At 44.4% G+C, this 12,933-nt stretch overlaps 1 protein-coding gene across 1 annotated transcript in view; it reads right to left on the bottom strand.

Annotated features, from left to right (window-relative positions):
- Positions 1 to 1,893: 1,893 nt before the first annotated feature.
- The window catches only part of LOC146812236 (uncharacterized), a 314,283-nt gene continuing 303,243 nt past the window's right edge, over positions 1,894 to 12,933 (bottom strand). Inside the window, exon 8 of the mRNA XM_085619257.1 lies at positions 1,894 to 2,205. Coding sequence (XP_085475383.1) covers positions 2,183 to 2,205 — 23 coding nt within the window. The 3' untranslated portion in view covers positions 1,894 to 2,182. The remainder of the gene's footprint in view (positions 2,206 to 12,933) is intronic.

The raw sequence follows: 12,933 nt of genomic DNA, 5'->3' as shown, positions 1-12,933 counted from the left end.
GGGAGCAGTAGGCTCCTCTTTGCAAATGCCAGCTCAAACCGGTTCAGGGGCTACCTGTCCCTGCTCTGGCGTGAAACTGGACAAAGGGAAGTGAGTGTAACCACCCCTACCCAGACCCTCCTAGAGGGGTGGTCATAGAGCTAGTCCCTCCCCTATCTTCACTATAAGATAGCAAGCATTGCCATTGCCAAGCAGATTACCCTGGACAACACTCTACAAAGAAGAATCCTGGCCCTTCAACGTTCCACTACCTTTGGAAGACAGCAGAATCTCCCTTGGAGTCAAGGAGTGACTCCCCTGCTTGGCAGGCACAAAAATCTTAATCAACAGTTGCAAATTTTCCCGCTCCCGCCGGAGTTCGAAGTCCCTGCTGCCCCGGAAGTAAATTTCCTGACTTCTCGACGGCCATTGTGAGTCCCCTGCAAAGCTGTGGCGAGTGGACCCCACAAGTGACGAGCAACAGCAATACCCAGGGACAGTGCACTATTGTTGAGTGCAAACCCTAAACAACAATCTATGAACTTGTGTATTGGACCATCTGTGGCCCAAGCCTCCAGCAGATCTTGCACCAAAAATCAGCAGCCTACCCCATCCCAAGTGACCGTGGGCTCCTGTGAAGCATTTCCTGAGGAGGCATCTTTGCAATCACTTGCCCATTGGCTAGTGGGTCCCCCGAAGACTTTCCCATCAACTCAAAGGACTTCCCTGGTTGCTCCAGGCCTGCCCTCACTTACCTTTGCTGGGTGAGTCCATCAGACCTTGCTGGTCTGCACCATCGACTTTCTTTGGTCTACACAAGACTTGCAGTTGCCAAGGCTTGTTGGCTCCAATCCGGGTTGCCGTCACTGCCATCAGCTGCAGACATTGTGGGACACTCTGAATCCAGCTGCTGGTCATCGTCGATCCTTCTTGAACCCCGTGAGCAAAGAGTCAATACACCATCGATGACCTGAAATCACGCGACATCTGTGGTCATCCATCTTGCTGGTAGCCGGTCACTGGAAAGTGACCTTGAACACTGTCCCTTCAATTTTCAGGTCTTCTGCATCGTGAATCCACCCTTGGATTCCACTGGACACTTCTTCAGTCGACGCAAGCAGCAAGTCTTCTTTGGTCTCCATAGAAAACAGCGGTGCGACCCGACACCAAAAGACACCTATGCACCCGGCTTCCCTGGGTGAGGTAACTCATGCAATACGGTGCCCTAGTGTGTGTTGGCCCTCGAAGTACTTACCTTGTAAGTGGCTGGCTTGTAGACTTCCTCGAAGTACCCTAGAACTTTAAAAATCAAACCGCGACTTGCACCATTATAATCAGTAGGAAACCCGCCGCTGTGTTCACACACTGCACGCATCTCCCGTGGGCCTGTTACTTACCTGCTAACACTGCAGTAGTGAAGCCCCAGCGATTCCCCAGGCCCTAGGCCTTGTCATTCTGCAAGTCGACATTGTTATACCATTTTTTAGTATATGGTCTGGTACGCCCCTAGGGCTCCAGCCATATTTGTGCTTAATTTATTGTGAAACGTTGATATTTTGAATGGGCTTCTAATCTCATGAAGAGATTAGTAGAGTGCGGCTAGTAATAAATACATATATATTTGATATATATACCTGTGTGGTGTCCTTACATTTGGTAATTCAAGAGATTAAAAGGTAAAACAAGCTGCTTTACATTCCTCTGAGACTTAGCCTGAAGGCTGCTCTCCACAGCTACCACTAGGATAGCTTTCTTTAAAAGGTTGTCTTAAACCTATCTGCCATAAGAGTCGAATTGGACTGGTGCAAGGTGGCCCCTATAACTAGTGACCAGCATATGCCAGGCCAACTTCTCACAGGGAAGGAATGTTAGATTCATTTTTCAATACAATAAAACAGCACACGCACAAGAAAATGCATGCAAATATATTGATTTAATAAGAAGACTGAACCACTTAGCAATCAGAAACAGTCAATTTAATAAGTGATCAGCATAGCAGGCCACATGAAATGCATTGCCCATTCTCAGATCAGAAATTAGCTTCTCTCCTCCTCGCCTTTTAAGGTATTACAAACAATGTTAAGCTTTGGTTCCCTCTAAATAATTGCAGGCTTTCAATGGCCTTCTGTTGACAAAGTTTAGTAGAGTATAGATTTTAAAAGAGACATCCTTTTGGTGTTCGGTTGGGCTCACGCCACCTCGATTAGTATTCAATATATGTGCACCCTAAATGAAAAAAGAAAGGAAAGGTTAGCTTTTTAAACTTGACATTGAGTGCCATTTACAATTTTTTGCCAAATTCCTCTTGGACATAGAATAAATTAACATTTTTATCGGAATGAAAACAGCTGTTTAAGTAAAGCAAACATTAAAACATAAATATATTTTCTTCAACTAGGACGATGCCCACTGCCAAGTACCTCTAAAGGCTTACCCCTGTAATGACCACTTGTACAAAAGAGAGGACCCATTGATACACCTGATACAGTATAGTAAGACCGAAATATTTGTGCTTAGAGTTTCACCACAATGGGCCCAATTCACACAGATTTTGGTGTCACAAAAACTTTCTTATTCTTCTAGTTGTCTTGGCTTCTTACTGAATTCCAGAAGTAAGTCAGGAGTACTGAATAAGAATGTCACAGCAAAATATTTGCCAATCCGTCCCAATGTGTGCAAATGTCCTTACAAGTGTCATGTGTCAACATTCAATGTGGGGTACTAGTTTGTGTCCAGACTTTCTTGGTCTTCGACCGCAGCCAGGCCAGACTGTCATGTACGTAGCTATCTCAATTCAAGGTTAGTTGGATATGTCTCACCAGAAAGCCTTCCCTTTAAATTCATGTTTTTATTATCTTAGGCCTTGACTGAAAATGCCCAGGTTTGGGGACTGATGTATATCTCACTCAGTAAAATCTGATACCCTGTGGTTTGGAATTTACACTGGGTGTAATAAATACTATGTTTAATGGGTTCCACCCTCCAAAACTAAGAATAACATGATGATTTTGGTGCTTTCCCCACCAAAGTTCAACCATCCCTTTAAATACGGGGCATTTTCCCTGTTAAATTTAATAAAGTTGATCAGCCAAAGTTGAACTGGGTAAAATTGCGAGGATGTAATTTTTAACACAAAATGAAATTTATGATGCACCATGACTCGGAATTGAGGTAACAGGATATAACACACATATCCGAATTCTACACCCATTACCAGCCCAATGGAGTTATGAACATGATGATCAGTTATTTTATCCAGTTCCACATTGATGTTGAGAAATCAGCTCTCTTTCGATTATCAAAGAAGAATGGGCCTGATGCACAAAGTGTTTTCTCGGATGTATGACGATTCAACGCAAACAAACACAACGCACACCACTACATCGCATTCATTACATCGCACACACCGTTACATCGCATGCATTCACCACGCAAACTACAACATCACACGATTCCTCCACACGGATGCAAAACACATTTACAACGCACACAAAGACCACGCATTCCAGCACTCCGCAAAATTCTCCCTAACGGCCCCACCAAAGTCAGTACAATGCCCGACACTCACGGCAAAACAGTACCATACACTAACATAAACCCTAAGCCCTAACCCTAAAGCCTAAAACACTAGCATATACGCCTCCTAACCCTAAGCCCTAACCCTAAAGCCTAAAACACTAGCATATACGCCCCCTAACCCTAAGCCCTAACCCTAAAGCCTAAAACACTAGCATATACGCCTCCTAAGCCCTAACCCTAAAGCCTAAAACACTAGCATATACGCCTCCTAACCCTAAGCCCTAACCCAAAAGCCTAAAACACTAACATAAACGCCTCCTAACCCTAAGTCCTAACCCTAAAGCCTAAAACACTCCCATATACAACAATTAACCCTAAGCCCTAAAACCTAAACCCCCCCTCCACTGCACTACCCATAAACTACCCTAAACCCTAAAACAGCGTCGACCTTACCTGGTTCCAACGTTGTCTCCCCTGCCGCCCGTGTACCCGCGCCTGCGTTCTAACAGCGCCCGCGATGCAATGGCACCCGCGATGGAACGTCGTGCGTAGTGAACGCACGCGACGTAACGTCGCGTGCGTTGTGACGGCATGCGATGTAAACGCATGCGATGCGACGCATGCGTTGCGATGGGTGTTCCCCGTTTTATCAGTAGCAAAGCTTCAGATTCTGAAATCTGTGGGTTTGCAACCACTAGCACACTTTTTGTAGTGTACTAAACCCGATTAAAGATTCAGAAAATATTTTCAGAATCATTATATGGATTCAGTAAACATTAAGGAATTCTTATTTGGAAGGGGCATGTTTAAGGTCCTCTCTTCCAAACATCGATTTCTTTAGGTATATATTAATGTTTCACAACAGCTCAACCTATGACAAAACTTTAATATTTGACCACCAAATCAAAATTGAAGGGAAGCCATTTGCAAATGATAGAAGTCCACAGGAAAGCCCACCTCTTTTTAGAATGCCTAAAAAAAACATTTTAAGAGTAGGCAGTGTTCTCATGGACCACTGCCTACTCTTAAAAAATGTTACTTAACCTTTTCATTTTTGCTCAAACGCATCCCATTTTCATTTAAGAAAAACGGATTGTATTTTTTTTAAAAATAAAAATGCTTTATTTAAAAGCAATGACAGACATGGTGGTCTGCTGTCCTCAGTGGGCCCCCATCCAAGTGATAGCTGCAATTCATAGTGGCTTGCAGTTTGCAACCCACCACAATAATATTCATGAGGTAGATTAAAATGCAAACAACCATAAATCGGGCTTTTGTAAACCAACCTATAAGTACATAGGTCGTTGCGCAAAAACACAATAGATTCAGTAAAGGTCAGTGGGCAATTTGTGACCATTTTTACCAAATCCATTCTTAGTACATCTTACCAAATATCTCTAGGTAACGCTATATTTAAAATGCTACTGTGAGAGCATTTTTCTGTTTGGAAACAATCATGTTTGGCCCATTTGAAACAACTACATTTGCTGTCAGTCTATAAACAGATCATGTTTAAATCTACATGTGCTATGTAAGGTTACCTCCATCTACAAAGGCCCTCATTTCTGAAATACATTGACAAGCTATATCCCAGGCAATGTAGGACTTGGCCGTGATGAAGATGGCCACCTTCTGTATTGCTCTTAATGGGCCACCCCCATAAATACATTATAAATGGAACCTTTAGTCCTCAATCTGAAGTAGGACTACAGCAATGATGTTATTCCTCCTTTGGGAACAGAGTGTGTAGGGCATTTGAAGCACACCTATTGTTCCCGGACTCAGTCCGGCGCCTGCTGCTTCCCATGCTTGCCTACCGCTGGCTGCCAAGCGATGGTGGAGTCAAGATAAAGACTCTTTCAATGCCCATCTAGTGGAGGTCTGTGGGGGCTAATGGGTGGACCCGAGAGGTGCTGATGATCCTGCTTCCAGGGGTAAGCCGCCTTTCTTGAATTGATATGGTGCTGATTACTGACCTGATTCCTGCAAGCACAGATATACTTTCAGATGGCTGTGAGCCAGAGAACACACAAGTTGGGAATGTGGAAATTCTTTGACTTACTGTTGAGGCACTGGGGATTCGGATGTACCTGAGGCCCCTCCTCTTGCACAGTCTACTGTCCCTTCTTTTGAGGCAATAGTCTATTGAAGAAACTGGGTCACCTTATGCAAGCAGCAATCCCACTCCTTGTCAGGGTGAAGCACAAGCAAACCCCTATTAACCTGTGCTCCACCCTCTGATAGCTTAGCACAGAACAGCCATGCTTACATTTGAGTCAATGTGTAAAGTATTTATGCATTTTTTACATAACATGTGGTTCCTTTCTGGCAATTATTTGTGTACTTGAGTAAACAAAGCTCAATGGCAAAGGACAACAAGCATTTGCAATGCAATAGGTCTCATAATTACGCGAGTTTAAGCTATTGGCATTGTGAATGACAATGTGTTTTATTTATGTTTCAAAAACCAAGACAGAAATAAAAGGCATTGTTATTTACAATGCCAATAGCTCAAACTTGCGTAAATGCGAGACCTGTTGCATTGCAAATGCTTGTTTTTAAAGTGGCCTCTAAACAATGTCAAATCCACTAGAACATGTTTGTTATACATGTTTGGGGTTTGACCAACATGTTCTGCATGCACAATTCATCACTCTATTTTCTTCTATTGGCTCTAAGGATAGCTTTGCTCCCTTTTTGGAGGTGTTAGCCCTGCCTCCATAGGTTGACCTATTGACCTGTTAACCTTCCAACCCAAAGTTCGGGTTTGGTTGTTACCCTGTACTGATCTGAGAGTTCAACGCACCAATGCAAGTTGTCAGCTTTGGCCACGGCACCAGGTGCCATATGGAGCTATGTCGGTCATTGTGCTGAGGAATATTGACCTTCTTGTCATTTTGGCTATCTTGCCTCTCGGCTTGTAAGTGAGGCACTCTGTCGCATTAATGATGTCCAGGCACAGTGAAGCATGTGTTAAAATGTTCTAATGCACACACTTCCCGAAGGAACTCCTGCTTGTCTTTTCACCTAATATCACAGTATCTGTAACAGTTGTTATAACACCATTCCAACCTCAGGTCTATTAATTTCAAAATCCTATGGTGGGGAGAAATCCAAGACGCCACCATTAATGTCTGTCAGGTGTGTGCCTTATCCACACCAGTCCTCTACTTTGATTCCCACTGCATCTAGAGCTTTATAGTTTCATTGACAATTAGTTACATGACACATACAGGTTTCAGTAGCTCAAATTCTCAAGCCCTGACCTAAAGCATCATGGTCATTGTAGCAATTCACTGAATAAAGCATCTTCACTTCCTTCAAGTGCACTTTACAGTACATATTTCGCTCTGGACAGTCTCATTAGAAGAGTGGATATAACTGGATCGTAAATGTTAGGCCTGAGTACTGCAACTGTTCACACTTTCTTTTACCCGAGAGGCAAACAACCTCTGGTAGGTCAGTAGAACTCTGACAGGGGTAATCATTCATGCCAGACTTCAGTCATGATTTGGGCTCTCCTCTGAAGAGCTGGGGCAGAAAAAGTCACTTTAGGTTTGTGCTCAATTATAAAAGGCTGACAGTTCAAAGTCAGAAGAACAGGGTACACTGACAGGGTAGCAGCTACCAGGCGCATGGTGCCGAGGCCCACGGATGTAAGGGCCCACTAAACTTTATAGACCCCGGGTGTAAGTGTACTACTATGAAATCAAAAACCCTATTTTCCTCTCTTGTGTAAGGGCCAGAGCACCTTTGGTACACCCCAGCCAGGCCCTTTAGGCATTTAGCGGTTCCAGCCTGTCACAAATGTACTAATTTCCCCTTAAGCCTATACAGATCCATAGATGCCACAAACCTGCATGTTTTCCTAAGGTGGGACCTGTGGTGTGGGGCCAGGAGGAGGCGCGGAGGCGGTGGTCGCCATCAGGACCACCGCAGTCAGCAAACCCACGAGCGAGGAGGCCTTCATCTCAATGAGCACTGTCTTCAGTGGAGGGGGCATGCGCAGCCCAACTGGACAAGGGGGTGAACAATAATTGGACCAGTGGGTCCATAGATCAGATCCCAGCTCCAACCACCTCACCGGACGTGAACAGCACAGGAATCCCTGCAAGGGGCATTGTGTAACCACAGAGGCGGGTTTGTTGTCCAAAGCGCTCTGCCGCATGCTCCCAGGTTTGGGTCGATAATAATTTTAACTCTTGCGTGCCACACAAAACAAGCATTTCCAATGCAATAGGACTCGCATTTATGGAAGATCTATTGCATTGCAAGCGGGTGAGCGGGGGGGAGGGGAGGAGAAGGCACAAACAACAGGAGTGCGGGGGAGTGGGGGGCAAGAAGGTATGAACTGCGGGAGGGGGGAGAAGACACGGTCAACCTTATTAAACAAAATAGTGCTCACAATCTATATAAAATACACCATGCAACACTCAAAATAAAGGGGCCAGTAGCCATGGAAGGATACACTGACGACATGGCCATAATATGGATGGACCAACAAGCCTCATAATCAGTCAGAAGGTAGTATTTACGAAAGACAATGACAGGAGCCAATTAAAAACATTGGCGGAGACTGGGCGGAGCTTCAACTCCAAAATCCATTACTGCACACCTCGCAGAGCGAGCAGCGCATGCACGATGCTGCTATAGGCTCGACCTAAAAAATAGTAGGATGCAGTCGGGAAGACTTAACACTGGGATCTTGCTCAAGTAATGATTCAAAACAGAGAAACAGCTGTGATGTTATTTGGATTTGTAAACTTAAAAGTACATGTCCAACATTTTCAATACACTTCACCCTGTCCTCTAGGCTGTCCAGGGTCTACCCTAGGGGTGACTAATGAGTATTAAAAAGAGAGATTTGGTGTTGGCAAAAGGCAATCACAGACCTGAGACATGTTTAAAGGGCTACTTAAGTGTGTGGAACAATCCGTGCTGCAGGCCCACTAATACCATTTAATTTACAGGTCCTGGGCACAGGTAGTGCCAATTTACTAGAGGCTTACAGGTAAATTAAATACACCAATTGGGTATAAGCCAATTGTATCAGGTTTTAAGGGTAGAGCACTTTAACACTGGTTAGCAGTGGTAAAGTTTGCGGAGTCCTGAAGGTCAAGAAACAGGAAGCTGAAGGTAAAAGGTTTGGGGATGACACTGCAGAGAACACCAGGTCTAACAGTAATCTGCTGGTAGTTGCAAGGAAGCACACATTTTCCTTGAGGGGGCAATCATAATTGTGGACTCCCCAATTTCTAGCACTCACTTTTTATACTGCACCTTTGGATATTTCCCTACACTTTATGCTGGGGCAATTGAGAAACTGCCTCTAAATAAGTCCTCCTGGTGACTTCTATTTTCAGAAGTCATCAAAAACTGGCACAATACTCAGCAAAGTATGGCAACAATTAGCTTAGGCACACTCATGAAAAAATTGCAGGACCTTAAAACTTCTTATAATGCAGTGGAACATTTGACCGTGGAAACGTCTAACCTTATGAAATTTCTGCATGCTGAGATGTCTGCATTTGGGTCTCAACTTGGCAGATCAAGGAAACAACGGGATACTGTAGACGTGACAGTGCTAAATGCTCCAGACTGGGAGTCAACAACTGTGGAACCTAGAAAATAAGGTCACAGACCAGGAAGATAGTGACTGAGAATGAAGAGGAGAAAGCTATGATTGGTTTCTTGTTCTCTTTGTTTCCACATCTTCTTAATATCGAATTTGGACCGTCTCTGGAATTTCAGAGTGTGCGTCGACTTTGCCCAAAATAGAATGAAAAAAAAGACTCTCCGAAGCCAATCATAATGTGTCGTCTTCACCACCAGCATGCACGTCTGATTAAATGGGACTTCCAAAAGACACAACACATTCTCTTACTAAATTCACAAATCTTACTCGCTGAGGAGTTTCCTTATGAAACCAGCCTACCAAGGAGATTTCTACCTGTCTGTCCTTTGCTCTGGCAGTGGAAGCTCTCCTATGGCTTGCTGGACCCAGCCGTGATGCTAATAATAATAGACACAGAAAATGTTAAGACCCATAGGAGCATCAAAGTTTCATTGATAACCTGGCCCAGACAACATTGGACATGTCTTCTTCTGTCAGTCACAATCTTACTCCACCAGTCAGCTATACTTCTTCTGATTTCTAACACAGACAATGGAACATCCGGTGTAGTAACCATGATTTACAAGATCTTCCATCTAAGACTGCAACTCAGAGGAACCTCCTATGAGGAATAAAGATAAATATAGTTTACTCCACAAAATGCAATTGTTATTTGGAATGTCACGCACAGTCTGGAAATGGCTAGCATTGTTTACTTGGACTTAGTATTAGTTTGGGTCACGTATTCAACAGTTTGCTGGAAAACTACCCTTAAAAACTTTTAGTGATCCGACAGTTTCTAATTTTGTTAGTTGTGCCTACGCTTTTACATTACATAGAACCTATACATCTAACTTTTTGCCTCCTCATCTGCTCCTGCAACATATTTCGGTCAGCCATTCTGTGGAATATTCTATATCTACCCAAGCATTTATCCCAAGCAATGTCTAGAAATAAAGATTTTCAATATGGCCCATGATTGCCAATGGCTAGACTAATTATATCTCACAGAAAAAGGGTTTGAGTTTTCTGGCCTCTAAGGAAATGGTCAATGCTCTCTTACAGAAGACACACATATCACAACAGGAGTTTGAAAAGATTAAACAAGAGTGAGTGGAAAAGGTGATCTCTGCTTCTTGTTCCAAATCTGAGAAAGAAATTCCCACCATTGGATATCAGTCTTACAGGAAAAACGAGGTGGCCCTCCGCCTTTGGAAGAGAGTCACAGCCAAGGTACAAGGGACATGTTTGGATTCAATAGCGATATATATTTATCAAGCTTATGCTAAAAGGTCATTCACCTATAGCACAATATTAAATCAATCTTTTCTCAAGACTCAACCGAATCTTTGTGGAATTTGGACAATAGCAGGTAGTTATTTGCAGAGATTGTAACCTGGTGCCTGACCTGATATTAGACGACTCTGGGCCTTCTGATTCAGCAAGCAAAGACCTTCTGGCAGATCATCCTCTCTTTGAACCTAGGAGACTCTTACATCCGGCAAATAGGCGCTATAGCTTTTTATGCTGCTCACATACTACAGAAAGAATAGATTATTTTCTTGCACATACCAGCACCAGACTACTCCAGACTCCATGCAGCTACAAAATTGGAGTTAGCAGCATTTACTATCATGCCCTGATCTTATTATATTTGAACCTGAAAATCAAGACACTGAAAACAAGAATCTGAAATATGGATATCCAGTAATATAGGTTGCCTGATTAAAAAAAAGGTATTAACCTAATTTAAGGACTATCTGGATTGAGCACTCTGTATCCTCTCCATATTTACTTTCAGCATCTAGAAAATCGAATTGCACTGCTATTATGCTCAAGCAACTGACAGAAAGGAAACCTGTTCTCGAAAAATATATAAAGCAACTTCTAGGTTCTTATCACAGCACGCCTGATGCTGGTGTGCTAGGACAGCTTGTTTCCAGAAAATGCAAACTGAACACCATCTTTACATCGCAGCCTGAAAAACCTTACTCTGTATTAAAGGCAAACAAAACTAGGATGGTGAGAAAACAGGGAGTCTTCACGTACTACAGCTGAAGCAGAGGGAGGCCAATGGGCTTTTACAGCAGTCAATAGATACCAAAATTATCTACTAATGTGCCCATTGGAAATAAGAAGAGAATTTGCCACTTTCTACTCTTTGCCTGCTGAGGCCACCTCAAATGAGTCTTCTGAAAAAAGATTTGTGAACCAACTCCCTATTTATGCCTCATAGCAGAACCTTGTGATGAACAGAAAGTGCTATCACAGAAAAGGAGATAAGGGAGACAATTGAATCAGTTGGGACTGGTAAGACTTCAAGAGAAGTCAGCTACCCTCTGAACTTTTTCAAAATCACAACAGCAGTTTGATCCCGCTTCTCAGGAATTTTTTAAGGGAGGATACAGACAACGGTGGTTTGAACTATTACAATAAAGCATTATTCTTCCTAATTCCCTAATCCAGGGAAAGGTAAATTAATTTGTGGAAATTACAGGCCAATATCAATTATCAATTGATCAACACCAACATAAATATCCTAGCCAGGCTCCTTGCTAATATGTTGAAAAAGATCAAAACTGCCTTAATACATAAGGGGGCATGGAGGAATGCCTATGTCGTAAGTCACGGATTTCAGAGATTTCAGCCGGAGATCCCCATCTGACTGAATCCTGTGTTAATACTGACTTCAGGGGGGCCGCCATCCATAGAAGGGACCCCTTGAGTTCAGGAGCATGCTCTGACCACCCTGTGGGAAGCAGTCACTGTCATAAACTGCCCCTATCAAAAAGTCTGCATTGCTAGCGCAGCAGCGCTCACAAGATGGTGGCCGCGATAGACTGGTGACAGCGCAGAGCCCTAGCACTGGGTGCTGGCACGGACCTGAAGGAGGCTTCCAGTTCAGTCACTGAGGGTCGTGAACAAACAAGGTGGACCCAGACCTCCCCGTATGCGAGGCACTGAGAGGAGCTCCTGTCTCTGACACATGTCTAGGAGCTGGGCGGCATGGCCTAGCCTGGACTGGGTAGATGCTGGACAAACTGAGGAAGCTGCCATGCAGCTGGGCCTGCTCTGAGAGACAGGCCAACTACTACTGGAGCGGCCTGACAAGGAGCACTACACAGGAGCTGTGGCGACAGAGCAGTGGTCGACGGAGGAGTGGCGGTGAACTGGGGCAGAATGGAGCCTCTGTGACTACACCCCTGAGAGTCTACCCGGCAAGTGAGTGGCCGCACCTGGGCTTGCCTGGGGGCTCAAACAGACCTACCGGGACCTATATTGTTGTGGAACGCGAAGACCTTTGTTGATTCAGGGGGGAATTTTTTCCCCCTATACTATGACCAGGGGTTGAATGGCTAACAGCGACTGGCCTGGGATTGAGGTATTGGGCCCCGGTTCGTAGCTGGAGGGATGTGAACGACCTGTTGATTCTGCGGCACGGAGTGGACCGCTTTGAGAGCATCCAAGGGCCAGCTTGTAGTGAAGCCCAGAAAGATGCTTGCATATTGCATGGACGTGGGAGCAGCAGCAGGCCACGAACAAAAAGAATGCTGGGAGGGGGCCGAGGTGGCAGTGCTGTGGGTCAGGACTGGCTGATTGCCTGGACACCCCAAAGTGACAGAAGGGGGCAGCTGGCATGCCCTATTGAGCTCAAAGAATGTTTGAGTCCCAGAGAGAGTGGTACCACATGGAAGTGGCAACCTCCTTTAATTACCAGTGGCGCTGGATCCGCACCCCAGTAGCTGGGTGTTGCCACCTGAGATTCTGTGTGGGATCAACACTCTTGAAACCCTGGGGGATGAGGCAGCCCCCTCTGTGTG

Source organism: Triturus cristatus, chromosome 7 (assembly GCF_964204655.1).
Source record: "Triturus cristatus chromosome 7, aTriCri1.1, whole genome shotgun sequence".
Taxonomy (NCBI): Eukaryota; Metazoa; Chordata; class Amphibia; order Caudata; family Salamandridae; genus Triturus; species Triturus cristatus.
Note: the sequence above shows the minus strand (reverse complement) of the source record. Positions and strands in the feature narration are given on the sequence as shown.